The following is a 19,329-nucleotide window of genomic DNA, read 5'->3' as shown; positions in this document are numbered from 1 at the left end:
AAATGAGAATTGTTTTTAAGTTGTCTTATTCGACGACTTTTCATTGAAACGTAAAATACGTGTTAGCATCGATGTGAGGCAAGGTATTTGTTTTTGTTGATCCATAATGGGCCGCGAGGGTACACACGATTCAAAGCCCACAGCCACACGTTGGCTAACAAATGTCAATAGCGTAAGCATATCATATTTTTTACCATTTCTATTCAATTCTTCTACCAATGACTGAATATACCATGAGCCATCTGTGGTATTGCGCCAAGAATAGAAACCTAGAAAAAGAAAAAAAAAACGCAAAGAAAGATATTACACACACTAATTGTCATAATGGCAGAGCTTCAAACACAAACCTGGTATTGTTGAATAGGAGATTAGAAAATCCGCATGTACCGGTATACGATATGTCATTTCGGAAAATGTTTCACCATCCGTTTCAGTCTTTTGTAATTTAATTCCTGGATCTAAACGATCGCCTCGACAGGCTTGTATAAAGAACAATTTTGGTTTTCCAGCTAATGTGGGGCATTCATGGGCAGTAAAATAGTGCCAGATATTTTCGAGTTTATACATAACATCTTTGGCATATAGATAACCATGTTCACCATGGGTGAGTATTGCAACGGCTATACAATCATTATCGCTGTGATCTTGGGATGCAGCTGAAAGTATGGGGTAGAATATAAAATAGAATCATTAATAAATTATTTCATTTAAAAAAATTAAAAAAAAAATGTTTTTCAAGGTCTAATGGATAATAAAAATATTATTTCAGAAGCGTTGATTTTTGAAGATTATTCTTTTAAATCTAATAGATAATAAAAATATATATTTTGTCAATGCATATAAGTGGCGATGATATTTCTATACTAATAAAAGAGTAAAGTGATTGACTGACTGACTATGGGTTTTCGGAAAATCGAAATATATATATACGAAAAGTACTGAAATGTACTAAATTTGGTGCAATTTCGTAGCATGTGAATTGATTGAGCTAAAAACTTGAAATTTGGAATGCAAATTAAAGTTGAGAAGTAGGGTCGATATAAGGAGCTGGCTTTGGAAGCGTGTACTTATGTATACGAAAAGTACTATATGGTACTATATACGGTACAAATTTAATTTGGAGGTACAAATTGAGTTGGAATCCTGAAATTTGAAAATAACATTACCGTCGGAGTGTAGGATTGGGATATGTACGTAGTTTTGGCAATTTGTTAGTTATGTGTACGAAAAATACTAAATCGTAGTATAATCGGTACAGTTTGGATTTGGGTGAACCGATAGAGCGCGAACAATGAAATTTGTAGTCAGGATTACTGTTGGGGTGTAGAAATATTGTATGTAGAGAATTTTGAAAATTCGTAATAATGTGTACTACATGGTACCAAATTTGGGGTGAACCGATAGAGCTGGAATCATTACATTTGGAGTTAGGATCATTATTGGGGTTAAATTGAGCTATTTAGGAAGTTTTGGAAATTCCTACTAATGTGAACTAAATTTTGTACAATTTAAATTTTGGGTGAAACGATGCATGATGTTTTGGAAATTTGTACTAAATGGTACCAAATGCAGGTTTGTACTAAATGTACCAAATGCAGAACCGATTGAGCTGGAATTTTTAAATTTAACGTTCGGATCACTTTTGGGGTGTAGGATTGGGTTTTGTGGAAAGTTTTGGAAATTCGTTCTAATGTGTACTAAATTTAGTACAATTGAACTTTTAGGTGAACCAATTGAGATGGAAACATTGAAATTTGGAAATAAGGTAGTGTAGGATTAGGGGATGGATGCAGTTTTGGAAATTCATACTTATGGGTACTATGTTGTACTAGATTTGGTACAATTTGAATTTTGGGTGAACCGATAGAGCTGGAACATTGAAATTTGGAAATAAGGTTACAGTTGCAGTGTAAGATTAGGTTTGAGAAATTTATATTTATGGGTACTAAATTTGGTACAATTTGAATTTTGAGTGAACCGATAGAGCAGGGATCCTGAAATTTGAAGTTAGATCTTTGTTGGGATGTAGTATTGAGCTATGTAGAATATTTTGGAAATTTGAACTAATGTGTAAAAAATGGTACCAAATTGTGATTTGGATGAACCGATAGAGCTGGAATCTTGAAATTTGATGTTAGAATCACTGTTGGGTTGTAGGGTGGTGTTTGTAGAAAGTTTTGGAAATTCGTACTAAATTTGGTAGAATATTTTGTAAATTTGAACTAATGTGTAAAAAATGGTACCAAATGTGGATTTGGGTGAACAGATTGAGTTGGAATCTTGACATTATATGTTAGGATCACTGTTGGATTGTAGGTTGGGAGTTTGCTGGAAGTCCTGAAAATTCGTACTAATGTGTACTAAATTTTGTACAATTTAAATTTTGGGTGAATCAATACAGCTGGAATCCGGTAATTTGGTTATTGTTGGGGCGTAGGATTGGGATATGTAGAAAGTTTTGGAATTTTGTACCAATGTGTATAAAATGTTACCAAATAAGTATTTGAGTAAACCGATAGAGCTAGAATCTTGAAATTTGAAGATAGGATCACTATTTGGGTGTAGGATTTAGCTACGTATAAAGTTTTGGAAATTCGTACTAATGTGTAAAAATGGTATCAAATTTGCATTTACGTAAAATATCAGGTGAACCGATATTGATAATTTTTGGTAGGATTATTTACCACTCAATGATAATAGGAATGACAACTTTTATATACACTCCACCTTTTGGAGAAATGTATAAAAACACACACCACTTATTTATAAATATTCCTTTCTCCAATAAAAAAAAAATATTGAAGCAATTTTCCCAAACAAAAAATACTGAATAGAAATTAATTAGTGTAATTTATTATTTGTTTCGCAATACTGTATAAAAATTAATAAAAAGTAATCCCCCCATCCATGCCAAATTCAATCACGACAATGCAAAAATTATCTTATCTATTAAACGTCTATTCAAGAAAAAAATCCCTTTAAGTAGGCAATAAAATGCATTTCCAGTATTTCTATATTGTGTTTAGATTCTATATTGTGTTTACTTTAGATTAATACGATGACGATGACTACCATAATTTCGTTTCACTTTCATTTGCTGATTTGTGTGTGTGTGTGTTTTTTTTTTTTTTTTTTGTATTATTTGATTGATATTGGAGTATATACTTACCGCTTTCGATATGTTTATATAAATCACGCAATTTACAATCTTTGTAAATGTTCACATCAAAATCTAAATTCTTCAATGCCATCTTTAGTTTTTCACAGTCGACATTGGTACCTTTGCGCGGTTCCAACGATGGTATATCATAATATTCATGATTAAAAATTAGGGCTATACCGCGTCGTTTGTGATTCATATTGTATTCCATGGCGTTACGTTCGGTGGGCATGCGGGCGACCGATGCTATTTCAAAGCTAAAAAAGGAAATGATGAGAAATTTGAATGTACTTTTTTTGTTCACAAAGAAGAAGAAGAAAATTAAAAAATAATGATTTCTGTATGTTTATTATGCAAAGACGTATCACATCTACTACCTATGTTATCAGAAGATAAAACAACATTTCAGAGAACATTTTTCATAGAAGTCCAGCCACATTTCCAGGTTCCAGCCAGGCTTTATTGGTATTTCGGGTTCTCAAAGAATAAAATATGTTGTAAGTGTATTATAGCTTCTAGAGCGCTTAAGAGTTTGTAAAGCCGCGAAATACCCACCTTTTTGTATATCAATCATAATATCTCGACAAAGTCGAGGCCTTTGTAGCCATATGTGTCCGTCCGCCTCTTCCTTATAATTTGTAAACACGACACAGTCAAAGTTATGGACCAACTTTGGCAATGTACCAAAAACTTTATTTCTTTTGTTTTTCTGGACGCTGTAGAAGCTACAAGCTACATTTCATGGCCCGAATATCACAATAATCTACAAGGAGAAAGGGATCTGAACAAGGAACAATTGTGTCATTTTTCATGACAATCGGTCAATATTAAAATTTAGTGCCGAGGTTTGGGGATGCCGTTTTATGAGAGCTACCCTCCAACTTGGTCCAAATTAAGTGCAAGGATGTACCACACAATGATAACACCAATTTCAGTGAAACACGTGTCCAAAATCCTATGGGTGCTACACTGAAAATTGGGTCAATATTAATAATTATTGGTACGAAGATATGATATACAATGAGAACCCTAATAAAGCAGATCACAGCCAATTCCGTTGAAAAACGCGTCCAAAATCCCAAAAATACCGAATATTGCGGGCTACCTTTATATGGGGACTACCCTGAAACATGGGTCAATAATAATTAATTTTTTCGTAGTTAGAATTGATACCCAGTGAGAATACGAAATACCAAATTACAGCCAATATGGTTGAAAATCGGTTCCATACCTAACATCGAGGGTAACGTTATATGGGAGCCATACTGAAACTTGGGTCTATATTAATAATTTTTAGTACGGGGAAGTGCTATACAATAAGGACCCATAATATCAATTTACAGGCAATTCGGTTGGAAAATGTGTCCAAAATCCTAAAAAATACCGAATATTATGTGTGGTACCTTTATATGGGAACTACCCAGAAACTTGGATCAATATTAATCATTTTTTGGTAGTGTGATTTGACAGTCAATAAGAAACCAAAATAGCAAATCACAGCCAATTGGTTTGAAAACCCGTGTCCAAAATCCCAAAAATAACGAATATTACGGAGTACCATTATACGGAGGCTAAACCAAAACGTTTAACAAACTTAATGGGAGTACTAACAATGTCTGTGCAAAATTTCAAAGCTCCATCTTATGAGATAATTGGTTGGGGTGGTTTTGAAATTGTCCTGATCCGTCGTTGCATTCTTGGAAGATAATGTTTGTATTTTTTGAAATTCTTTGAAATTCGGTTCAAGATACTTTTTCAAAATCATATGCTGCAATAATGTTGAGGATAACTCCAAATTATGTTTGCATCCATATTTAAATGAATCTTCAAAATTTTGTTTTTTTCTCCTCTATACATGGACTTTAACCTAGACATTTCAGATTTGTAGCATTTTTATCTACAATTGGAGTTTTAGCATTTTTTATTTGTTATTATTAGATCTTCAGATAAAAAGGACTTACCTGGCGACTTTGCCATTTGTTTGATGCGATTGTAGAACACCGTTTGCAGTCTTATTTCCAGCAGATGGATCTTCACCACCCATAATGCCCATACCCAAAGCATCTGGACGATCACCAATCTCGTCGTAATCGTCGTCTGTACAACTACGACGAAACGTCGAATCCGTTGTTGCATTTCGTGTGGCAGCAGTTGTATTCATTTTTAGTGTAGCTTTTGTTATATATTCAATTGTTGTTGTTCTTCTAGTCGTTGTTGTAGTTGATATGCATTCGTCTGTCATTTTGATGGTTGGTGTCCACTCTGTTGATGTTGTTTTTATTTATTTGATTTTTTTTAATAAGTAATATGATTCAATAGTACTATATATTTTCTTTCAACTTAAGTTTTTCCCGATAAGAGAACGACGAACACACAATGTAAAACACCACAACGACGAACTGTGGCAAGCAGGCAGGCAATTTGAATAAAACAAAACTATTGCGTCGCGTTTGGAGGAAGTATTTGATTTGAGGAGTAGTGGAAATCAAAACACCATCTCTGTTCTTTAACTTTCCCAATGTTAATTCTGCTACTGCTCCTCCTCTATCCTTTAGTTTTCTCTAATTTCACCCACAATAAGGTATAGAGCGAGCATCGACGCCGACTATTGCAATGCACACGCACAATTCAAACACTCACTTTTCAGGACGAAACAAGCAGACACGCCAATTTTTTTTTTTTTTTTTTGGTTATAACCCCACACACTACTTATTGTCAAGGCCAAGAATAATCGGCCGGGCGCACTGTTTGCTGTTGCACTTGCCAGCAAAATAGATTAAACACTAGTTATTGCTATTTGTCACCGATTCAAAATCAAACTGTTTTAATTGTTCATTTTTTTGTCATTTCTTTGAACAAATTTGTTTACAAATATGGTCATCAAACGCCAAAACGGCTTTTATTGTTTTGCTGTTGTTGTAATGCATTTTTATGACGTTTGATTTTTTGGAGGTTATGCATTTTGTTTTAAAACTAACATCGTTCATCGAAGATGATAAAGTGCAACACACAAATCTATCGACAGCAACAACAACAAGCGGTATTTATTTTAACTGCACAATGCGCTCACAACACACGACTTTAATAATAATTAAAAAATAAAGCAAAACCGTCTCCGCCAGTCTAGAGTTCGATAATCAGTGATTTGTTGCTGTTGCTATTGTTTTTGTTCATTGATCTCTCTCTCTCTCTCAAGAGGAGAACCGATTGTTTATGCTCCGTCAAACAACGGCATAGAGTTTGTGGCCGCTTGACAATTGTGGGTGGCGGCGTCGTTGTCACAAGTGGCAAAGGTGTGTTTTGCATAACGGCGTCAAAAAACAAATGTTTGCAATTTAACCCTTTCGTTGCTAATAATTTTAAGTTTTTCTTTGAAATATTTTGATATTTCCTTTATTAAATACTTGTTTATATAATTTTCGTTTATATTAAATGTGTTTTATAATAAATCATTAGTAAAATTATACATTTCTTTGTATATATGTCACAAAAATTAACATTTTCATCCGATTAAAGAATTGAAATGTATTAAAAGAGCATTAAAAGTTCGCCCAGGGTGAACTTCTTATACCCTCCATCATAAGGTGGGCATCCTTAATATATGACATCGGTCGGGATCCATATATATATATATATATAAACATAAGTTACTAGTATCATGCGATAGAGTAACCAAGTTGATCCAAAATTGGCACAACTTTTTTCAAGATAATATAATGTTTGAACATTTGAAACATAGCCACAAAATTAATGAAAATTGGAAAATCCCATATGGGATTTATTGAGAATTCAAAAATTTTCAGGCCACCCTTAAACTTTTCCCAATAAATTGATGATTATTTAAAGCATTGTCCAACAAAGGGAAAGAGGTCCTGGATCTTTCCGTATTTTTGTACTACACGACGACAATGGCAGCTGTGAAATATTAATAACAATTGCCTCCACCTATGCAAAAATAAATGATACATGTCAAAATATTTTACAGCATATTCCGATTGGGAATTGTGTTTACAACAATGTCACAATATTTCACTTACATTCAGATATTATTGAATGAAACAAACAAATAAATAATAAATGTATACATTGTTGTTTTTTATGAAAGAAAAATAACAATGCAACATTTCGTAAAAATTCAACATCATCAAAAGAGGATACATTTTTTATTAAAAAAACACTACTTATTTTTTTACCATAAATATTGTTAACAGTTATTATTTTTTTATTTTTTAGTTTAAATTTAAATAACTTTACTCACTTTGAAAATGTTTTACTATTTTATACTTTTTTTAGATCGGAAAGCTTTGCCAATATTTGTGTTCATACTAAAGTTCGAAAGACACTCAAATCTCTGGGGAATAGGAACAAAGGGGGAACTGTGTGCTGTTTATATACAGTTTATAAAGGAAATATTCTACTATTTTTTTTCATGTGTTTTTTTGCATTCTAGCATATCTTTGTTGTAGATCAATCAAGAATCGGTCAAGAACCTTATAAAAAAAATAAATTTTAAAAAATTATGAAATCACAAGTAAAAATGTAGAACAACGACCAGGAAAATAATACTAAAACCAGTGAGCGGAGCAGTATAGACGGAAGGGATCGACCATACAATACCCTACACAACTACCACAGAACTCTATCTTTCTGCGGATTTTTATTCCGATCCTGGGTAATATTTCGTCATAGTTGCACCCTCTTGCCCGATTAAAGGTCAACAGTACCTTTTCCTTACACTGACATATTTTCCGAATATTACCAGTATTCCACACAGCCCTTCTAATTACTTGTCCATAATTCCTTCACCGCCGGTTGTGTTCTGATGTTCGGCTTATAATTGTAGCCTATATATGGAATCGCTATATTTCCGCCCTCCAGTGTGGCAATGGACTACTAAATAATATCTGAATACGTAAGCATCTGTATATATTTAACGTGTAACTCCCACATCCGAGTACATACCCCAATATTATTGGTATCAATTTAAAGGCCAAACACTCCTCTTGGATATACTATCATACGCTATAGAATACACATTTTGTCTTTTTTTCCATTTGACCCGCCAAATATTGACCGATCTTTATCAAACAGGGATATGGAGAAGGGTTCCATATAAAAATTCGCGATGTTTGGGCCATAATTGCGGCCTCTGGAGCGACCAGAAAATCAGACAAAAATAAAGTTTTTGGTCCATTTCTTCCCCTAAGATGAAGATTGGTCCATATCTGTGGCCTGTATCGTGTTTACAAATTATAATGGACAGACGTTCGGACACACATGTCTAGATCAACTCTGCTAGTCGAGATATGACCGGTATACTAAAAGGTAGGTCCTAGGACCAATATTTCGCGGCGTTACAAACTCTTGGGGCTGCACAAAGCTATAATACCCTGACAACATAGTTGTGTAGGGTATAATTAGGGTGGACGTCTTATTAAAACTTCCAATTTTTTTTTTTTTAATTCCAAAAACAATTTTTTTAATTAATAATTTTTTTTTAATTCCATGCCTTTTGAAAAAATCATGCATTTTGAATTCTTAAAAAACAGTTTTGAAAAAATCAACCCCTTTTTAGGTCTCGAAAAATATTTTTTTGAAAAATCCACGCCTTGTGAATTATAAAAAATATATATATTTTTAAAAATTCACGCCTTATGAAATATTTTTAGATTTTTTCTCTTTTTTAAATTAATTTTTTACTCTATCCAGCTTTTTAATTAATTCCCGATCAAAGAAAAAACCTCTCGGAATATTCCATAAATATTTATTTATCCGTTTTGTCAAAATAACATAAATTGTAGATATTAAAAATAAAATAGTAGAAGCATACATACATATATACATTATGTATTTTACTTCTAAATAAATACATATAGTGAACAATATATAAAAGAATAGTTCAATAATAATGCAAAAAAAAAAACTACAACTAGAGATATCAATTATAAAAGCATTGTTGGAAAACAAAACTGATAAAAAATATTTGTAAAAAAAATTTGAAATTATTTTTCCTTATTTAAAATCATTTGGCCATCTTTCATTTTAATGCGACCTTCTTTGACCAATTGTTCAGCCTGGGCTTTGGTAACACGCATACGTTGAATACGAACATTTGTAACGCCTGTTGGCGGAGAAGATGCCGACGATGATGTCGATGGTGAAACATTTAATGAGTTATTGGCGGATCGCGGAGATTTTGCGCTTGTGTTTGGTGATCGATTTTTATCATCAACCGTCGTTGAAGTTTTCTTTACAGTTATACCTTTGGGCATTTTCATTAGCGAATCTGCAATTGAGGGTTGATTCTTTTCTCTTGTCTGTGGTGCTGTTGTGGGCAGTTTACGTCGCAATTGAGATTGTGGTGACGTAGTATTTGGACTCACTACTTGAGCTATAATTTTATTATTGTTCATTTGGACTTTTCTTTGTTTCAGAGGAATTAAAAGACTGTTGTCTTCATTTTTGTTACCAGCTGCTGCTGCTGTTGGCTTTTTAGTGGCAGCACTTTTAATAATAACTTGTTGTAAAATTGCGGGAGCGTCTTTTTCTGTAAGGAAAGAGAAATATATCATTTATATATTTGAAATCAAATCCATATAATTTTTGTATGATTATCTCACCTTTCTTAATAACAACTTGTTCGTGATTATTTTCCCTCGACTCTGTGGCATCGTCAAACAGTATTTCATTAACCGTCTCTTGTAGAGGATCCTCTGTACCATCCGCCGTCGTTGTGTTTGGATTTGCCCCATCTTTCATTCGATCTGCCTGCATACGATCATCTTCATGATATGCTTCCATTTCTTGGGTATGCTCCGTATCAATATGTTTTTGTAATTTCTCAGCAACGGTAAAGATTAAATCGCAAAATTCACAGGCATACGCTTCGCCGACAGAATGTTCACTTATGTGTGCGGTTAGATCTTCCATATTTGCAAACACCTCTTTGCAGAGGGAACACGACAGGTTATTGGCATCAGCATGGCTGGCCGAGTGGTTTATAAGTTCATCGCGGGTTTGGAAACTTTCCGGACAGCGACTGCATATAAACGATGGTGTATTGGACTTATCGACATGCTCCTTGTGTGAACGCATATGACGTGTCAAATGATGTGACAGCAGATATGATTTGTTGCAATATTTGCAAGGATATGGCCGCTGGCCGGCATGGGCAGTTAGATGACGGGCCAATTTACTGGGTGTTGAAAAACTTTGGTTACAATATTGACATGGATAGGGTTGTTGGCGTGAATGGACAACTTCGTGGCGTTCTAGACCCTGCTTAAATGCAAAGCCCTTGTTGCACAATTTACATTGGAATGGTCGATTTATTTTATGACGTTCAGCATGTTTTTCCATGTCCTCCTTCGAAATGAAGGGTCGTTCACAGGTCACACATATAAATTTGGGTATTTCGGTGTGGGTTTTCTCGTGTCTCTGCAGTAGGGTTGAACGTGAAAAGGCCTGTAAATAAAAAAACATTTTAATATTTTTTAATAACGATTAAAAAAATGTTTTTTAAGACGATTTCAAATTGGGTTATAAAAATCTTACCTTATCACAAGCTGAACACTTGAATGGTTTTTCACCATTATGCGTAAAGACATGCCTCTGCAAGTCGTATTTGGAGAAGAAACTTTTGTCGCACTCCTCACAATCGAATTTCCTATCCCGAGTATGATTTTTCATATGCAGATCCCTTAGCTGCAGCAGTGGGAATGAACGATCGCAATGTGGACACGGATAGACTTGTGTGTCAATAACTTCAGCATTTTTGGGATCTGATTCATCTTCATAGGGTTGATCGGCATCTAGAATTTCCGCAACAATCTCCATATTACCATCCGAATCATGTTTAATTTTTGGCAAACTCAAACGTGGTTCATTATCACGTCCCGCCTCCTTGTTCAAAATACGTACCGAAGATTTATTCAATAATTTTGGTTTGGACTTTAGTCCAGCATCCAAATAAACTATCGGCATATCGGTGCTATTAAAATCTGTGGTACTAAAATCTGGCGTAATAAGTTCTTCTACACTTTGATTGGCTTCTTCTTCGGCCATCAATTGTTGTATATCATCGAAGGATATTTCGTCTGTGTTTTCCAGTTTAGCCAATAGACTTATTGTGGTATCTTCATCATCGACGTCGATCTTTTCGATTTTAGTACGTATTGGTGGTGTTTGGGGTTTTGCCGGAACCGTTGCCGGTGTGGCATTTAGAATTTTCTTTATTTGTGCCGGAGATTCCTGACCGGTTGATGATTGCCTGTTACCACCTCCACCACCCTGCTGCGGCTGCATACGTATCTGTGTTGTTTTGGTACATTGTTTATTGTTGAGGACATTCTGTTGCATCGGTCGAATAAGCACTGGTAAATTTAATGGTTTTGGCCATTGTCCCGTTAATGGAAACTGACGCAGTAAATTATCAGCTTGCTTACAAACTTGTTTGAATTGATAGGCAAATTCAAAGATGGCTGTACAATCGGAACATACATATCCCGGCATACCATCATTGCTGAATACCTGAAAATATACAGAGAAATATGGAAATTAGTAGAAAATATTTTTGGAAATTTGGGCAAGAATGATAAAATTCAGATTTTTATTTATATTGAGAATGAAAATAAGAAGCCATCATGTCAAAACAAGGTATGCTCTTCAGTGCTTCGAACTCAAGGCATTATTTATAAACACATTTTTTTGCAAAAAAATACACTTCGACCTCAACATCCCGGATTCCATAGCATTTACCCAACATCAATATTGGGTTTTGGTAGAGAGTTTCGGCTACAACTACAGTTGCTACCAAAGTTATGCACCACACACAAGTGGCGGGAATGTGGAGCTGCTAAACTATAACCATGACGCTTGTAAACACACAAAAACACTTTCACACTATCAGCTGCTGGTGGTCCGCGAAAAATGGTATTTGAATCTTGTAATTTGGACAAAAAAAAGAACTTACCTCAATTGAAGCTATGGCCATTATTTGTATGGGCAGCGGTGCTGATGTCTTAATTCGTGTATCACGCATATAAATATTACTCAGCTTGGGTATAGTTTCACACAAACAAAAACGACATATCTTTCGCTTTTTCAGCTCCTGCTGCAGTGTTTCTTGATCCAGTTGTTTTGCCATTTTTTAATGCACTCCTTTTTACCACCGGCACAACAATATTCTTGGAAATTAATAATTATTTTTCTTCAAAAATATCTATGCAAAAAATGCCGTAGTTTTAGGGTAAAAATTGGGTCTTGTCTTGTCTGTGACAGTAGTTAAGAAACCAAGCCACAATGAAATTAAGAATTGTCATTTTCTGTCTATTGGGGGCGCTGTAGAATGTCAATAGACCATTCACAATAGAGTTAGTCGTTTATGAATGGCATAAAGGCTCATTTAACTGGTCGACCAGTAAATAAGCAAATTACAACAATTTACCTCATCGAAATATTGATTTTCTTTGGACCCTCTTCATCTGTCTGTATCAGCCAGACACGAACAATTTCGGAGGAAGTAATCGATTTCATTTAAACCTTTCAAATCGCAAAAGTTCTTCCAAATTTAAATCAAGTTCAATGATGAGGATTATCGGCCCATTCTTTCTTCTACCTTAACCGCAAAGTGGTCAGAATTTACTTGGAAATTTATTTTATAATATCGTGATCTTTGCACAACCTAATATTTTAACCCAGCCTTTATGATGTTGGAAAACGGGACTTATATTTTGAAAACTTGTAAATATCAAAGTGAAGCGAACGGATTACCCTATTTCACGTTGCACATTACAATATTTTTATCATGTCTATATCACGTTAGAAAATTGGATCCTTCCATTGCCCTGTCAAGTCTATTTAACTTATTCCAAAAGATCTGGCTGCAGCCAGTGGAAGTAGATACATTTCTTAATTTGGAGACAAGTCCAGAACTGCTACAATAACCACTGCCCTGGCAGTGGGTTTCAATTGTCAACTCCTTTGCATATATGTCAAATAAATCCTCATAAAGTAGGTTAACCCGGTAAAAAGTTCTAATGTATATGGTGTTTAAGCCATTCAAAAATACAGGATAAAAATACCATCGGATAAAAACCGCCACAAATAGCAGCAAATTATATCGGAGAGACAAACTATATTGAGTAAGACCTGCCCCACGCTACACACCTTTGATTGTCCAGTCAAACCCACTAACGTAACCCCATCTTCCTATGTACTCAACCTATACCATTGCCTATAAATAAGGTCATCCATGCATATCTGCGCCATTTAAGTTTGCTGTCAAAATACATTATTTCGAATTGACTTCTATTATGAAAACGTAAACAAAGTCGAAATTTTTGACATTAGACTTGAGAACAAAACAGCTGTTTTCCGATTTTGATTGCTACATGGGTGACCTTATTAATAGATCTTGACCTATACAGTTCGCCTATTAATAAGGTCATCCAGGAAAAATAGTTAATTTTCAAGTTTGCTGTCAAAATCCTTTATTGTGAACTGACTTCCATTGTGAAAACGTAAACAACGTCCAAATTTTTGACATTTGACTTGACACTGCAATAAAATTTCCCACAACATCAACACCTACTTCAATAAACAATTCACAATAGATACGGAACTCAATCGCTGTATGTTGTTAACAGAGGGCGCTCGGTGCACTTCGTGCCAGAGTACATAGTTTATGTTCAACGGCGTAACTTTAGCGTTGTAGATACGTGTATGACGGCTATAGCAGTGTTCCAGCAAAAATATACCCGTTTGAAGTTCTTTTAACCTTTTTTAATAAAAACTAACAACATTTTAAGTAAAATTTCAGAGTGAAAACTGATCTCGAACTCAAATATTTAAAAAACTTTTCAAATATATATGAAAAAAATTGTTCTGAAATAGAGCAAATAATAAATGTATTGTATGTATTGACTCAAAAATTTGATTGAATAAAAATAGTTAAACGATTGTCTGTATATTTTTTTATCTTCAGCCTAAAGGAGGAAGCATATTAAGTTAACTTTGTTTTATTTAAAAGAACAAAGAAGAACGGCATCCAAAATCAAATTTGACTCTGATATTCCTTTAAAATGTTTATGATTTTTATTAAAATATTCATTGTGGGACTTCCCCCATGTCCCTTATGTTGTGAATTCAATTCTCAATTTGATTATAAGCTATCAGCTGATCACGCTGGCTGACCTTATTAATTGGCCTTGCCATTGTCGATACAAGCAAAAGTCGATCAGGCTATCCCTATTGGACACGTTTGTTGTGACTTATTACGAAGAAAAAAAACCTCGGAAAAAGTTGATAAATCGCTGAAAAATCTACAATTTACCAAATTTTCAGTTCGCATTCAACAGAAATCAGAATATCTATTAAAATGAGCGGTGACAATAACAAGAAATCATCAAAAAAATCCAATCAAAATGGAAAAACTAATGCTGTTGCTGCTTCCAATGGGTCCACCAATTCCAATGCCACCACGAACACCACCACTGTCGATGATAATGCCTGTGTGGTTTGTTTTAAGACGGTGGAAATATTTTCAATAGGAGAATGTGACCATCCCGTTTGTTATGAGTGTTCGACTCGGATGAGGGTGCTGTGTGAGCAGAATGAGTGTCCCATTTGTAGGCAGGTATTATCAAAGGTAAGTATCGATTTAGCTAATGACAAGGAATTCCAATTAGAAAAAATTACAAGGTTTTTTTTGCAAATAATTGAAATTTCAAAAACATTTACATTTTACATTTTTTCTAGGTTATATTTACCTATGATAAACTGCCTTACCGTGAATTAGAGGCCAAAAATCGTTCCGAATACTATAGTAAGAAATATAAGATATGTTTCTATACTAGTGACATACAGAATCGATTCTTTGAGCTATTGGATCATCCATGTCCCAAGTAAGTACTATGGCGACTTTTGTCCATTTGAATTTGCCCATTACATTGACTCTGTTGTTCTTTGTCTCTTTTGTGTGTTTGTAGATGTGATTGCCCACCGTATCGTACCTTTCAAGGCCTTCGCAATCACGTTCGCAAAGAACATGACCATTTCTATTGTGATTTGTGCGTGGAAAATTTGAAAATATTCACGTTTGAACGTCGTTGTTATACCCAGGCTGAATTGGGTATCCATCGGACCAAAGGCGACCCAGACAATCGTTCACATCGTGGCCATCCATTGTGTGAATACTGTAACAAACGCTACTTGGATCGTGATGAGCTGTTCCGCCATTTGCGACGAGAACATTACTACTGCCACTTTTGTGATGCAGATGGTTGTAATGAATTCTATCGAGATTATTCCGCATTGGCGGAACATTTTCGTCAGGATCACTTTTTGTGTGAAGAGGGAAAATGTGCCACGGAAGAATTTACGGGAGCATTTCGTACCGAAATAGATTTTAAGGCTCACGTTGCAAATGTCCATGGCAAAGGTATGAACAAGCAGCAGGCGAAACAAACGCGAACACTACAACTGGAGATAACATTGGGACCAAGAGGGAGATCGGGACAAACGGAGCAGGGTGTGGCCAATATGAGAAGTCGAGGAAGGTATGGCTAACATTAATTGAATGAGGATTTATGTATGCATGATTTCGAATGTTTTTTCTCCTTAGCAACAACCATGAACCGGAGCCTGAAATTCCGGAGCCCTCCTATCCCCAGCAAAGTCAAACCCCAACACGTCAAAATATTAATCCATGCAGTGAGCAGGAGTTCCCATCACTTTCCGGTGGTTCAACTGGACCAAGTTTGTCTCTTACACGACCACCGCCACCAACAATTATCAATCATAATAGAATATCGGGTTTGGCTCGAACAAAGGAGAACTTCCCCGCCTTAGGTGGCAGTTCAACCAGTGGTGCCAGCAATAGCGGTGATGGTGGTGGCTTCGGTGGTGCAGCTAGATCTGCCCAGCATCATCAACCGCAACCTATTTCAGCAATGTTGAAAAAGAAACCCACACCTGCCACGGGAGCTGTACCAAGAACACCTGCGCCTAAAGCTGGACCATCGACCAGCAGTGGTATGGTCATACATGTCTCAAATCGTCCAACAAATCCGCCGCCGCAAACCAAAAAACCAAGTGCAATGGATTTTCCAGCTCTGCCCACAGCCAGCAAATCTAAAAAGGGTAAAGCTGCTGTATTGACCGAAGATATGGGTACCTCTGGCCTACAATTACCCGTATCCACGGTGGCAGCCAAACATCGTACCCTTGTGGATGATTATGTGTCCGTTGCTAATCCTGCAAATTTCCAAAAAATCCAAATGGTACAAAAAGAAGAACTTGAGGCCAAGGCCAGAAGGGAAGCTGAGGCACGTAGTGCACCAAAATTAACATCTCAAGATTTCCCCTCATTGGGAGGCCCCTCAACGGCCAAGTCATCTGCTGCAAATACATGGGTAAAACCGGTTGTTAATGAAAAGCGTCAAAAGGAGCTGGAGAATCGTAAAAATAAAGTGGCACCTGCCCCTCTCCTACCGGCAAAATCAAACAATTATGCCACCGCACCAACTACTAAGCCTGCAGCGGCAGTATTAACTAACGGTAATGTTCAATCAAATGCAGCCAACATTGCTGCCAATAATAAAAAGGATAAAAAGGAAAAATCTAAAGAGAAGAAGACAAAGGAGCCGAGCAATAACAACAACAACAACGAAAATAAAGCGACGAACAATAATTTAAATAGCAGCAACAATAACAATCAAAAACAATCTTCCTCCCCACCACCAGCGGCAGCAGCGGCACCGTCTAAATCACCACAAGCCAAGAAATCATCATCATCGCCCTCATCAAAGGAACATCATTCGAATGTCACGGTTAATTCGGTGGCAAAGTCACCAAACAATTTAACATTTACCAGTTCTTTGGGTGAGAGTTATAGCATTTTGCCGGCTCACACTTTTACCCCGCCCACTGATGCTATGCTGCGCAATCAGGTAAGGAGTGACAATCAGTTAATGACTTTTTTCAAAGATTAGAAAAAAGTGTGGATTCTTTAAAATTATTTTTAAGGCGTGGATTTTTTAAACAGATGTTTTCTCAACGTGGATTTTCCAAAAAGATATTTTCTAACCGTGGATTTTTTAAGAACAATTTTTAAGATGTGAATTAAAAAAATATTTAAGGCGTGGATTTTTTAAAAATATTTTTTTTAGGCATGGATTTTTAAAAATATTTTTTTCAAGTTGTGGATTTTTTAAAAATGTTTTTTTCAAGGCTTGGGTGTTTAAAAATATTTTTTTCCAGGCATGGATTTTTAAAAATATTTTTCAAGGCGTGAATTTTTTAAAAATATTTTTTTCAAGGCTTTGGTGTTTAAAAATATTTTGTTCCAAATGTTTTTCAGGGACTATCAACAGACGTGGATTTTTTTAAAAATATTTTTTCAGACATGGATTTTTTAAAAAAAAAAATTTTTTTTAAAAATACACACGCGTGGATTTTTTTAAAAAATATTTTTTCAAGGATTTTTTAAAAATATTTTTTCAAGACTTGAAGGCGTGGATTTTTTAAAAATATTTTTTCAAGACTTGGATTTTTTAAAAATATTTTTTCAAGGCGTGGATTTTTTAAAAATATTTTTTTCAAGGTGTGGATTTTTAAAAAATAATTTTTTAAAGGTGTGGATTTTTAAAAAATTTTTATCTTTTTAACCCTTTTTTTGTTCTATTTTTTATTTTCTTTACAGAGATTAATTTTATACTTTAGAGATATTTTAGAATCCATGGAAGCCTTAGAAGAATTCCGTAATATTTCACAACTATATCGCGATGGTGTGGTCAAGGCGGATTCCTATTATGAACATTGCCAAGCTGCCTTAAAGGATAAATTTGATTATGTTTTTCCCGAGCTGGTAGTACTACTACCCGACATTAGCAAACAACAGGTATGAAGAAGATCGCTTTCAATACAAAACTTGAAATTTAAATAATTTCCTAATTTTAGGGTTTGTATTTGGTGCACCAACAACGTTTAAACACAATGTCTGCGGCTAAACGTAAAAATCTTCCCACCATGGAGGTTTGTTCGACATGTAAACAGGTTTTGCTGCCAGTCGATATGGCCGATCACAAGAAAATGCATGAAATTGTGCAAAACTTTCCCGAACTTAGTGGAAATCGCAAATCCCTTACAAAGGCTTAAACATGAACATCAACATTAACAGCAACAACAACAATAGCCTTTCGCATTTTCACAGATATTGACATGACAATGCACAGTGTTTATACTCTGGCGAAAGTAATGAAACAAAACTAAAATATACAAAAAAGAAACAAGAAACAAATCGCTTTAAATCGCATATGACTTTTTCCGATTCACCAGTTTTATTTTAGTTAGCTGTTGTTTTTTTTTTAATTTTTTGATTTTAATATACATACATTTTAGTAGTTAAGAAAACCAACAAAACTATTTTTTCAGTAGTCTTGAGCCAATGAATATTGATTTTTTCCAGATTTTAAGTGTTTTTTTATTTCAATTTTGACTAAACTTTTTTTTATAAAAATACGTTTTCGCAAAAATGTGTATAAATAGCCTAGCCATATGATATCGTCGTTGTTCCCCCTTTTCACTTGTTTCCTCTTTTTGCGAACAAAGCTTTATGAGTTTTATACTTTTGTTTTTGTCTCAAAGTCATCTTTTACTTTGTTTAAAACAAATGTAAACCATTTTGAATGGATTTAAATTTTAATTCGTTTTTTAATTACTACCGATCATATTTCTATTACACAATATCCGCCCCTTGCTTTATTGTATACCTTAGATATTATTTGTTTTTAGTTCAATTTCGATGATTTATTTGAAATAGAAAACAAACTGCAACAACAATACAAGGAAGTCGAACAACAACAAATCCTAAAGAAAAAAAATACATTTAAAAACATATATAAATATTGCAACAAATGGTGATTTCATTTTGTTTAGAACAAAACTAAAAAAACAAACAGTTTATGCATAATATTGTTTACAATAACAATAACAACAACTACAATAAACCATCAACAAAATACATATATATATAATTTATATAAGAGAGAGAGTGTTCGTTTTTTTATATTACAATATATATACAATTATATGAAAATATGTACGTAAAACTAACTGAAATGTTATTTTGAGATAATAATAATACAAAAAGAAAAATAAAGATAATAACA

At 34.6% G+C, this 19,329-nt stretch overlaps 3 protein-coding genes across 3 annotated transcripts; 1 reads left to right on the top strand and 2 right to left on the bottom strand.

Annotated features, from left to right (window-relative positions):
- Window positions 1–15: 15 nt before the first annotated feature.
- LOC133324218 (caspase-1-like) lies at window positions 16–5,243 on the bottom strand. The gene is made up of 4 exons (XM_061533067.1): window positions 5,122–5,243; window positions 3,170–3,417; window positions 348–656; window positions 16–269 (listed from the first exon to the last, which is right to left on the bottom strand). Exons 1-4 carry the CDS (start codon window positions 5,211–5,213, stop codon window positions 16–18), a joined length of 903 nt encoding a protein of 300 aa, XP_061389051.1. The 5' UTR covers window positions 5,214–5,243.
- Window positions 5,244–9,162: 3,919 nt separating this feature from the next.
- Window positions 9,163–12,305, bottom strand: LOC133324207 (zinc finger and BTB domain-containing protein 17-like). The gene is made up of 4 exons (XM_061533056.1): window positions 12,132–12,305; window positions 10,715–11,689; window positions 9,781–10,624; window positions 9,163–9,707 (listed from the first exon to the last, which is right to left on the bottom strand). Exons 1-4 carry the CDS (start codon window positions 12,303–12,305, stop codon window positions 9,163–9,165), a joined length of 2,538 nt encoding a protein of 845 aa, XP_061389040.1.
- Window positions 12,306–14,537: 2,232 nt separating this feature from the next.
- Window positions 14,538–18,325, top strand: LOC133324195 (E3 ubiquitin-protein ligase ZNF598). The gene is made up of 6 exons (XM_061533046.1): window positions 14,538–14,807; window positions 14,918–15,063; window positions 15,148–15,717; window positions 15,783–17,109; window positions 17,862–18,059; window positions 18,119–18,325. The coding sequence occupies exons 1-6, from the start codon at window positions 14,538–14,540 to the stop codon at window positions 18,314–18,316; spliced, it is 2,709 nt and encodes a 902-aa protein (XP_061389030.1). The 3' UTR covers window positions 18,317–18,325.
- Window positions 18,326–19,329: the final 1,004 nt, after the last annotated feature.

The sequence above is a fragment of the Musca vetustissima genome, unplaced genomic scaffold, assembly GCF_032173495.1.
Source record: "Musca vetustissima isolate MV318-11 ecotype Yass unplaced genomic scaffold, APGP_CSIRO_Mvet_v1 utg16721, whole genome shotgun sequence".
NCBI classification, from domain to species: Eukaryota; Metazoa; Arthropoda; class Insecta; order Diptera; family Muscidae; genus Musca; species Musca vetustissima.
The sequence above is the reverse complement of the archived record's forward strand: the minus strand, read 5'-3'. Positions and strand labels throughout refer to the sequence as shown.

Coding starts and splice junctions, on each gene's coding strand:
- LOC133324207 (XM_061533056.1), bottom strand. CDS start 12,305: ATGGCAAAACAACTGGATCAAGAAACACTGCAGCAGGAGCTGAAAAAG. Junction 11,690..12,131: donor TGGCCATAGCTTCAATTGAG/GTAAGTTCTTTT, acceptor GTATATTTTCAG/GTATTCAGCAATGATGGTAT. Junction 10,625..10,714: donor AGTGTTCAGCTTGTGATAAG/GTAAGATTTTTA, acceptor TTTTATTTACAG/GCCTTTTCACGTTCAACCCT.
- LOC133324218 (XM_061533067.1), bottom strand. CDS start 5,213: ATGGGCATTATGGGTGGTGAAGATCCATCTGCTGGAAATAAGACTGCA. Junction 3,418..5,121: donor ACAAATGGCAAAGTCGCCAG/GTAAGTCCTTTT, acceptor TTCCTTTTTTAG/CTTTGAAATAGCATCGGTCG. Junction 657..3,169: donor ATATAAACATATCGAAAGCG/GTAAGTATATAC, acceptor CCATACTTTCAG/CTGCATCCCAAGATCACAGC.
- LOC133324195 (XM_061533046.1), top strand. CDS start 14,538: ATGAGCGGTGACAATAACAAGAAATCATCAAAAAAATCCAATCAAAAT. Junction 15,064..15,147: donor TTGGATCATCCATGTCCCAA/GTAAGTACTATG, acceptor GTGTGTTTGTAG/ATGTGATTGCCCACCGTATC. Junction 17,110..17,861: donor ATGCTATGCTGCGCAATCAG/GTAAGGAGTGAC, acceptor TTTTCTTTACAG/AGATTAATTTTATACTTTAG.